At 37.4% G+C, this 11,341-nt stretch overlaps 1 protein-coding gene across 2 annotated transcripts; it reads left to right on the top strand.

The window, feature by feature from the left end:
* The first annotated feature begins 2,932 nt into the window (after positions 1–2,932).
* Positions 2,933–10,531, top strand: sema7a (semaphorin 7A (JohnMiltonHagen blood group)). 2 transcript variants are annotated; one of them, XM_023955786.2, is made up of 15 exons: positions 2,933–3,162; positions 3,249–3,385; positions 3,528–3,542; positions 3,637–3,675; positions 3,788–3,883; positions 4,147–4,228; positions 4,330–4,440; positions 4,681–4,823; positions 5,511–5,689; positions 5,902–6,010; positions 7,582–7,777; positions 7,850–7,962; positions 8,283–8,422; positions 8,505–8,563; positions 8,649–10,531. In XM_023955786.2, exons 1-15 carry the CDS (start codon positions 2,997–2,999, stop codon positions 9,050–9,052), a joined length of 1,989 nt encoding a protein of 662 aa, XP_023811554.1. In that variant the 5' UTR covers positions 2,933–2,996; the 3' UTR covers positions 9,053–10,531. The 2 variants fall into 2 exon arrangements, with proteins under 2 accessions (XP_023811554.1, XP_011474402.3); XM_011476100.4 differs by lacking the exon at positions 3,528–3,542.
* The last annotated feature ends 810 nt before the right edge of the window (positions 10,532–11,341 follow it).

Below are 11,341 nucleotides of genomic sequence, written 5' to 3'. Positions count from 1 at the left end.
TCTTCAAGCAACATCACAAAATCTGTAACTGCCTTTTTTAATTCAAGAAAATATACATTTAACCAAAAGTATTAGTATATTCTGAAGTATGAACATACTTCATACAATTAACAGAATTTTAATACTCATTACTTTCCATGTATTTACAAAGTATATATTATGTTCATTCTGCAATGAAATGAAGAAGAACCTTAATTTTAACTATGTATTTTAATGTTTTTTCTCTTTTCTTCCATAAGGATTTTTGTGTCTCTATATTTTAGGTTAATGTCAATTGGAATCCTTTGCATGTCATATCTGAAAGGCCTCACAAAGAAGGAGCTACACCCAGCTATGACTCTAACAAGTTACTTTTATTTAGCCTGCTTTTTTTTATGTCTGTGGCGTATTTTCCCTTTACAATTTAGGCCTACTTTATGCAGTTACTGGAAAACCAAAATGAAAAGGAGGAAGGGGTAGGACCAAAATTAGCTACAAGAAAAGGAAATGCCTCATTAAATCAAAATCTTTTGTAGACGACTTAGTCAGTAACGTTTGGTGAGACTTACAGTATAAACAAGATTATCATCAGGGTAGAATAAGAGGAGGCTTGGATAAAAATTAAAATAAATAAATAAATAAATAAAAGCAGAAACTTTAGATATATTGCATAGATAGTGATTTTTGAACGCTAAAATAATGTGAAATGGACTAAAGTAGTAAAACACAACAATGAATGAACTACTTTTTGCCTGCTGACACAAAGCACACAATTTGAAAGCACATTTTGATATACGTTGATTCACTGCTTGGTGGGTTTTTTAAAGAGGTAAAAACGCTCTATTGTTTTTCAAGCTTTTGAATTGTGCAGGACAAAAAAAAGGATAAAACTCTTTGAAAATGTTAAAAAATAAATAACTTGACAACAGTTGATCTATCTAATTAAAAGATGAAAGCAGTCAGTGGACCGTTTGGTGAGATAAATGTAGGACACTAAATATATTATTCAGATGTTAAAGATCCCACAAGAACAAAAAAAACCTCCCGGAACACAGCTGCAAAAAGAAAATGTGCTTCTTAATGACAAATTTAAGAAGCAGATTATGTGTTTCTTCAATTTGTCATTAAAGAAACACACTATCTGATTCTTTCATTTGTCATTAAGAAGCAAATTAAAAAACAGATTGTAGGCCTGTGTAACCAAAGAGCCCAGAACAACCAACAAGTACAGTGAAGCTGAACTTGTTGGTATCTGATACCCAAAGTGGGTTTCTTAGGAGACAATCAAGATGGACACCACTGTTTAAAGCAATCATAAAAGGAGCCGGAAAATGCCATATGTCACAGAGATAAGCCAAAATGCTCCTGGGAAAAATCCCTTAATTTTTTATAGATGCTTTATTGTTCAAACAAAAAATAGGACAAAGTCTGAATGACAAGAACACCAGTCATTACAATGGTAATGCCAGGGGGCATAGATATTACAAAAGAAATGTTGCAAAACACATTACAGTACATTTTTGTTTATACTATTCGTAAACAAGATTCTCATTCTTTAATACCAAACTGCAGTGTTTTTTTTCATCTTTTCCATCTTTCCAAACTTATTCTATCACATCAATATATACGTAATATATAATAATATATACATAAAAACGTAGCAGAACTATATCAAAAATAGAACTTGCTGATGAGAAAAAAAGAAAAGAAAGCCCTTTGAACAGATTTAACAGACCTGCAGCATCATCCATTACTCATTGCTTATTTTGGGGTTGTTCTCAACCCCATAGATGCACTGCGTTTAAGAGGCTTATGCTTGGTGCAGCCTGGATTTACTGACTCATTCTAAATTGAGACTAGCCTCACAGAAAGAGATGGTGTGTGGGGGCTGAAACTCTGAGGATGACTGTTTACTTTTAATCTGTTCTTTTTAATTGAATTTGACCGAGGTCATCACTAGAAAAATAACATCACATCTGCACCATCAGGGGTCAGTGACATGCATAAATAGCATACCAACTGTTATGGCCACAGATCAAGCAGTGAAAACCCAAAATAAAGGGAGCATTGATACTTTCTTGAGACTTCAGATCAGTGATACTGCAGATAAATAAAAGTAAAGCCTGATCATTGATTGTTATAAACGATAATGTGCCGATGGATATGTCTGCCCATTTAGGTCTGCATTATACAGACAAGAAAAACATTTAAAGTTGCACTCCAATCAGCTTTTGATCTATGTTAAAAGCGTTCCAAGTGGTCTTTTAAGTATCATGATACAGCTGTTAGCCAAAATAAAGAAAACCTGTGACTTTTCTTGGATATAGTTTCTGCAGAGCGGTAGTAGTTCATTGCAAATTCATCTCTGAGTTGTGGGCAGGACTGTTGGTGGGGAGCAAGTCTGCACTCATTTCCCATCATCCCTTTGTTCACACGCTCTCCTGCTAGCCTACAGCCCCTTACAACCCCAACCTAACTATGCCGGTGCAACAAAAATAGCTAGCAAAATATTGGAACTACCCGGCCAGATGGCAGCTCAGAAAGGGAAAAACGAGGGCATACATGGATCTATGTGTCTGCAAGTTGATACATCAGAATGGAGCAGAGCAGGGAGCTTGTTGCTTGTAATTTACAGCTTCTACTAACTACTTCAATCTTTTTCCAATTGGCACGTTTTTCGTGTGCGCCTTCACCACAATTTGAATAAAGAAATATTTAAAAATGCTATTTTGAGCCCAATTTTCTTTCTCATCATGAGAAAAATGCCACAAAAACATGTTAAAAACAATAAAAATACAATTTTCATTGGAGTGGGTCTTATTGCCCCATAAATAAAGATTTATACCAAAACAAGATAAGGAAAAAATAAAACTAGCTTCTTTATCTTCCCAGTCTCAGGAATATCTAACCAGACACAGTCAATTGAGATTGTCTGTTTATTTTTTGTGGGGAGGCTTTTCCAAGAGGGGAGGTGTCGGTGTAACAACTCCGACAACAGCGGTCATTCTACCCTGCGCATGAGACCGACCCGTTATATTTACACGATTCCTTACCTGGAGCGTAAAATGACGCGATTTTTGGTCAATTTTTACCTTTTTCTTTCTTTGACTCTCGTATTTAGTGCCGATTTGAAAGAAATTCCGATTCTGGGATCTAAAAATATCCCCCGACTGTTAACGGAAGGTAAGTGTTTGAATGCAGTTCTAATCCAATGATGCGTCGATGTGAACATTTCCATGTAATTCTGAAGGCGACGTGAATTTCCACAGAAATAATGGCTGGATTGTACTATCGGGTCCGTCAGAACCACAGCGTGTTTTTCAAACCCGAAGATTCAGAGGATCTGTATGTTGGAGTAACTGATTTTGTATATACATTTGACATGGATCACCTTCAGTTTATAGATGTGAGTATCTTTGTTTTATATTTTTATTTATTTATTCAAGTCCTGTCCTATATTATTATGACGTAGCACCTATAATTAGATACCTTTTCCAGACCTCCATCTTAATTTTTTAATGACCGTTCAAATGACCTTTGTTCCTTAGACAAACCTGCTGGAGGTAAAATTAATTTAGAATCTTTTTTTTATTATTAATGTCACTGTTTTTATGTAAGTAATAAATAATTGTCTCTCCCATTTTTTCCCCCTCTCAGAATTTTAATGTAACTGGACAGAACCAGCAGTGCTCTGAGGTTAGTGACTTCCTCTGAAGTTATCCTTAGTTAAAAAAAAAAAAAAGATTTACATATATATATATTTATATATCTCAATTTGTTCTTATTTTTGATTGTTTTTGTGCATTAGGAACCCTGCAAAAATGTGGTCACTGTCATAGAGAAGTTACAGGACAAGCTGCTTGTGTGTGCGGCGAACGGACTTAAACCACAGTGTTGGGAGTTGGTGGGTGTTTATACATCTGGATGACAGTCGGACATTTCTATGACAGACTGAGTTTTACTGGCTGGGTCAGGATAATGTTGCTGTAAAAAAAAGGGGCTCATGTGGCTTTAAAAAACCTATAATGAGCTTTAAACTTTAATTGAGAGGCTTTAATTTCAAGGTGCAGTCTGTGTCACTGTGTGATCATGTTGTGTTGACGTGCTCATTACAGCTGCCTTTTATGCTTTCTGTTCGCTTTTTTTTTTTGGCTTCTATGTGCACAGTCTCCCTCAGGGAACATCCAGCACAAGTGGAGAGGCATTTCTCCATTTAGCTACAGTCAAAACTCCTTGTCTCTTTTTGCAGGTCTGTAAAGTAGATGTTTAAAAAACGATATCAAAAAGAGCGACAGCCTGGGTGAACTGAAAACCCAATTAATTTCTTTTTTTTCCTCCTATTTTTTTTAGATGGAGATCTTTATGCTGCAGCACCCTCGGAGGTCGATGGAAGTTTGTTGCAGTTTAGAAGAGTAGCCGGCAATAGAAATTATGTCTGGATGCATGACAGCTGGGTATCAGGTGGGGAACTTGGATTTTATAAAATCATCCCAAATTTAGTTTTTTTTTAAAAAGCAAAGCATTTCTCTTCATTTCCACTCATTAATTAACAATTTTAAGATTGATTTGATCTATTCAGGTTAAAAAAAATTCTCTTTAGTTGTTTAACAAACCGTCAACCAGCCTAAACTTTGTGTCCTTGTTTTTTTCTGTTCTGCATATCCTCTTGTGAAACAGTGTTGTGTCTGTTTCTTCTTCCAGAGCCAACGTTTATCTCAGCCTCCTTGGTAAAGCGTGCGGATGACCCTGACAATGAGAAAATTTATTTCTTTTTCCGTGAAAGGAATTCTTACCACAATCCAGAAGCTGATCCCTGGATTTCAAGAGTTGCCAGAGTCTGCAAAGTAAGATTGTCACCTGAAAATCAAAAATGCTGTGTTCCACAGATTTACTAAATAACCATTTAATTTTATTTTTTAAAAGATATATTACAGGTACGACAGACTGAAGAAAATCTACAGTAATTTTCTTAGTTAAGTGAAGAAAAAAATGGAATCAAATATCTATAAGACAAGATAATATTATTTTTAGTTTTAAACACATAGATATATGTTTGCAGTCTCTGCTTTCCTTTTACTGGCGAACAGCTTTAATATGTTTTTTGTCCACATCGGGGGAGATACACAGATCTTGTAAAAATATCTTTCTAATATTGCATTTATCAGCTAGATAAGGGAGATTATCTAGGATGGGGACCGGCACAGGGAGCCCCAGATTTGGGCCCCCTTGTGGCTTCATTAGGCAGTAGTGTTAGGGATGATGCCTAGAGACCCAGACTGGAATAAGCTTATTGCACCCCCTGGGAAATAAAAAGCTTGGTTTCCCAGGTGTCAGCCCTGCATGCAGCCAACTGAGCCATCCAGTCGCTATTTCAAAACCCAAAGCAGAAACTTCTATCTAATTTTCCTTAAATATGTCCCAGCAACAATGTTTTTGTTTTGTTTTTGACAGATATCGAATCATCTTTAGTTCATGGATTTAAGGAAAAAAACAAAACATCCTTATGGTTCGATCTGTTATCATCTTTGCAGGTAGATGAAGGTGGACCAAAAGGATTCTTTCAAAATAAGTGGACATCCTTCCTTAAGTCTCGACTCATCTGCGGTTTTCCAGAGGAGTCGCTGTATTTCAACCACCTCCAAGACATCTATGTGGTCCATGCGGAGAACTGGCGTCAAACGAGAGTTTATGCTCTCTTCACGAGCAGTTGGTGAGCTCTTTGTTATTCTTTGTAAAACTAAGCAACACGAAGGCCAACCTCAACACACAAGCAGGAGAGGCACAAACAGATTGTCATTGATCATGATCTCTGTCGGATGGAGCTGACCATGCCTTCTGAATCATGAGGCAATCCACTTAAAAAGAACTGCAACCACACCCACATTTATCCTAACATGTTTTTTTTTTTCTTTTTTCTTGCAGGAACTTTACAGCAGTTTGCATCTATTCAATAGAAATGATTGAAACAGTATTTCAGAATTCCTCCTTCACGGGTTATGATCAAGAAATTCCGCGACCGAGACCAGGGACGGTGAGAATCAGTTTTATTTTAATGTTGCCTAGCGAGGAAAAAAACAATCTAATTGTGCTATTGCTGTATTTCCCCTTCCGCTTAGACATTTTTTGCAGTCTGTTGTTTATCACATGTTCTTGAAAACAGGGTGGAGGTGGAAATTGTGTGTCTGAGGACATGTCTTTTTCCCTCCAGCTTGATTCTTGATCCAAACAGTTTTGAAATGTATGGTAACAGTTTTTAACAGCTGACCCAACCAAAGAGTGTTTTTGCTCATAGAAACAGTTTCACATCTGGTAATGAAAACCACCCAGATTACTATTTACTTGGCTTGCAGGGAAGGTTTACTCTTGTTTTATGTCACCATGACGCCCAGTGTTTCTCTGGCATGCAGTGTAAACGGTCAGTGATAGCAGCTGCTTGGTTCAATTAAACATTCATCCATTCTCCAAACCAGCCTAATGTTACGGGGAATGGTAGGGGAAGTACCCAGGCGCAGTGAGGATGAGGAGGCAGGAGATTCCAGGGGAACAGGAGCTAAGGTAAAACAGACTGACAAAACCAAAAACCACTGCAGAGCAGCCTAGAAAAACTCAAAACTCAAAATACACTTGAAACACTAGAAACAGGGAACATTAACCTACAAACTATGGACAAGCACAGGAGGAAGGGAATGACCAGACTTAAATACATGCAGACAACAAGACACAGGTGGAAACACTCAGGACTGATGGGGACTCAAAGTAAAACGCACAACAACGAAACAGGAAACCCTACAAAATAAAACAGGAAGTTAAACTCAAAACATCACAGAACAAAAAACAACTGGAACACAAAAGCAGAAAAACCTAAAACCGTGACACCTAATCCCTCTCGGAATCACAGAGATGCTGGAGCCTAACCCAGCTACTGTTGAGCAAACGGCATACATCTGGACAGGTCACCAGTTCTTTGCAGGGCTCAGGGAAACAGAACAAGGGAAAATTAAACATTAAGAAGTTCTTCAATGCTATTTATCAAAGTTGTGTGCATTTATGCCCTGCGACAGACTGGCGCCCAACAGTGGCTGGGATAGGCGCCATTAACCTGACGCTGAAAGGAATTAAGCTGGTTCGGAAAATAGATGGTGTGCACCTATTAACAGTGACGCTATTAATATCTATGTAAGGCTAATATTTTGCTTTACATGAACAGCAACAATTTAGGAGATGATCAGCAGGTATAACAGGAGTTTTCTGATGAGAAAGTTATAAAATACAATTGTTCACACATTAGATATTTAAAAAAAACAATTCCTCATAATGTATAACTGAAGCTTAAATAATTGTGATAAATTGTTATCTTGTGGAATAATAGAGAAATGTGGTATAGATCAGTTAAATGCATGCTGGGAAATACTCTAATAGGCATTTCCTGTCTTTAATGGCTAATTTGATTTAACAGGGAGAGTGATCTCAAAGTTCTTAACAGAACACTCTATGTAGATAAAGTTTTAGCAAATGTAAATGGAAACCTCACTGATTCCATCAAACGTCAGTTAATTATTAGTTGGCTTATAAATAATTTGTCCACTTGTGTTTTTTTTCCAGTGTGTAAAGGACAGCAAGAGTCTTCCATGGGGAACCATCAGTATTGTGAGGGATCATCCAGAAATGACCGACTGGGTTCATTCCATACATCAGACAGCTCCATTCTATATCAGCAGTCACAATTACACCAAGATCGTCGTTGACAGAGTTAAAGCTGCCGACCAGCGTGAATATAATATTCTGCTACTTGCTACTGGTAAGTCTTTGTAAACAGAATTAAAATAAAAAATCACTGCCAGACTAATGAGATATCAACTCCCTCCAACAGATACTGGACTAATCCATAAAGTCTTAGAAGCTGGTTCTGAGCCTTTCATCATCTCTCAAACTCAAATTTCCAACAATTCGAGTGTTCAAGCAATGAAGCTTGATTCTAAAAAGGTAAGATTGATTTAAAATGTAAAAATGTTTTGCCTTCTCATTTCAATGACTCATTTCATATTCTTTTTGTGCAAAACACATGTGATGTCTTGTACATTCAGCTATCTAAACTATTTTTCACACTGTGAGTGAGTCTTTTCTCTGCACTGTAACATACTTATCTTCAGCTTTGACTTCATGCTATCATCAAGGCTCATTCAGCTGCACCTGGCAGCTGTTTTCAGATCATTTTCACAAACTAAAGACAGTAACAATTTTCCGGTGTAAAGTTTACTGCCCATGTATATTTTGAAAGCATTTCTTTTGTTTTATTTCCTCAGAAAAAGTTAGTGGTTGGTTTTTCTGAGAAGATCTCCACCATGGATCTCCAAACATGCAAGAAGTATAACTCCTGTGAGGAGTGTGTCCTGGCGCGAGACCCCTACTGTTCTTGGACAACGAAGTGCACCGCAACAGTCCTGTAAGAGACAGCGTTCTTAAGACTTAAGCAAGACAGTAAAAAATCATTTGATTAATATGAGATTTATTTGTTCAATCAACAGTGGGGGCATTCAGAACATCATGAATGGAAGCATAAGTGTGTGCTCTACAACAACGAAAGGTAACTAATAATAAGACTGTTTGACTCTCAATGTTTTCTACTCAAAATAATTTCTGTAAATCCCGTTTTCTTTTTCTTTTTGAAGGAAATAGTCATAAGGTACACAAGCGGGATGCAGGTTCATCAGAAAATAGTAAGATTCAGACTCATTCAGTCCCCCGTAATGTCTCATTCTACCTGTCCTGCCCCATTCACTCTTACCACGCTGTGTACAACTGGAAGCATCATGACAAAACCAGCCCCTGTCTGCAGATGCACTCTAACTGTCTGCATCTCATCCCCTCCATGAATCAAGAACACTATGGCACCTACGACTGTGTCTCAACAGAGAAAGACTACACTAAAGTTGTGAATACATATGAACTGAAGGAGACAATTTACCCAGAACCCAGAAAAGACTCTAAGACGAGCAGCACACAAATTGAGAACAGTGCATCGAGTCTGGTTCCACTAGTAATCTGGCTCACTCTGTTGATTGCTGCTTTGTAGGACATTTTCTGATAGCATTTGCAAAATATCTAAAGAGTGTTGGCCAAAGCTGCAGCCCGTCTTCAGATATCATTATTTCTCTGTCCTTGTTCTCACTCATCAGGCTGGAAAGCAAGCAGCATCAGAAAAATATGTTGCTGAACGATAAAAAGCATTTCCACGTCTGCTGCTTGTGCAACTGCGGCAGGAATGTGCTTTGAGGACTAATCAGCAAGAACACACACTTCTCGGTTGTACTTAAATAGAAGCTAAAACAGGAAGACTTTAACATTTGGTGGAAGAAAGCAACTCAATAGACCAGCAAAAAAGCATGCAATAATTTAAAAGTTCAGGGTGGGTTTAAAGTCTATTGGTTGAATAAATGAGCCTATGACTAATGAACGATTTCAGTGTCCAATGCAAACCTATTATAAAGGGAGAGCAAAAGTGGGTATCATCTAATGGTAGAAGGAAAAGCGGACATAGTAAATAGATAACTGGAATTCTTCGATTGAATCTTTAACTGAAGCGAATGGCTTTATTGCAATAAGAGCTCCGGTTGGAAAGCCATTGCTGGTGCATTCAAAATGTGCTCAGCATAACTTGTTCTACACAACCTAACACAATGCCAGGTTTAGAAAACATTGGATGCAGTTTTAATTTTCCTGTTTTGTTCAAAAACATATTTTTTCTAAATAAATGCATTTTGCACAAACTCATACTGGAGATAAACATATTGTTTTTGCAAACTAAATCATCAGCTGTGCCTTTTTAATGATGTTTGAGGAAAAACTAACTTTTTTTTCTTTGAACTTCTGCTCCCAAGTCCTTGCACTGGATACTAGTTAGCTTTAGACTTTATTTTCAACAATTCCATGGAGTAGTGCTTACAAACTCATCAGTTCTTTTAGTACACAAACCCAGTCCGGCTGAGATCTACAAGAAAACTGTCAGCAAGACCCATGGTGAAGCTCTTTTTGGTTACTGTACTGGTAAAAGATGGAACCAGATTTGCTATGAATGATGTCCACCTTTTTTCCAGATTTAAGGGCAAACTTTCAAGGATATTGTTTGAATAAATTGTTTGTTGTTTTTTTACAGAGAAGTTATGACATGCTGACAATGTTTTGATGTTAAAATATTCCCTTAGTCAATGTGCAATGAATAAAAAGCAAGTATATTTTTTGAGAGCTCTAATAAACATGCCGTTACTGAGTGATCTGCAATTCTTCTCCAAGAGTCTCCCAGATTTGAATAAACTTATTTTGTGTAAATGTATTTTATTTTTTTTCAAACCTTTCATCGACAAATAACAAACTTTGGTCAACCTAATTCTGGTGACCCCTGCCCACAACTATATGCACACACCAGACAGTTTATAATAGGGCTAGGCAAACCAAATTATAATGATAATCCTTGTGAATGTTTTATTTTCTCTGTAATTCTGGTGTCCATCCATAGATGATGCTCTACAAATAAATTTACATTTGTTTTGGTGCAGTTACTTTGCATTCATGTGTTGATGGAAACTTTGTTGTTTTTCTGAGTCAGAAAGTCATTCGTCCGATTATTCAAACACCACATAAACGCAGCATTTCTCCAATGTGCGTTTCCTCTGAAGGACATCAACCCACTGGTGCAATTGGTCCTAAAATGAGAACAAAAGTATTTTTTTCCAGTTTCCACCACTGTGGACACCCCACTATTGCTCCTGGTATGGCCCTTCTGTTAAGAGTCAAATAGTTAGCCCACCCCTGGTTTATACCATTAAAAGTCAGACTACAATTTCTCCACCAAGACCAAAGAGCTGCATAAGATGAGGATTTTACAATGATCCCAAACACATCGCCTAAGTAACAAAGGAGTGGCTACGTATCAATAGAGATGTTGGAGCCCACCCAACTACTGAAGGTTGAAGGCAGGGCACATCCCGCCTTCAACCTTCAGTTGCAGCTGTCATACTTATTAATATGTGCTTAAATTGATGTCACATTGGGTGGAGGACTATTATTTTCTCAACCACTCCCTGTAATAAAAAAAAAGGCCTTTTGCTCATATCGTACCTTAAAAAACTATTTTCTTACTGGAGAGCAAAACGTCTGGTAGCATTTCCATTTGGGCTTCCTAAACAGGACCCTTTAGTTTTTGCCATATTTGTAACTTTAGCAGATGAGAGGGTGCCAGACTGTCGACAATGTTGAGACATAAAAGTTATTGTGTTCTTAAAACATTCCTGCTGTGATCAGATATAAGATCTGTATCGCCACATTTTCCCATTATCTGCCTTGACAAGGAGTTGGAGAGGAAGGA

Source organism: Oryzias latipes, chromosome 6, assembly GCF_053564925.1.
Source record: "Oryzias latipes strain Hd-rR chromosome 6, Olatipes_Hd-rR_3.1".
NCBI classification, from domain to species: Eukaryota; Metazoa; Chordata; class Actinopteri; order Beloniformes; family Adrianichthyidae; genus Oryzias; species Oryzias latipes.
This window is presented reverse-complemented; position numbering and strand designations above follow the sequence as displayed.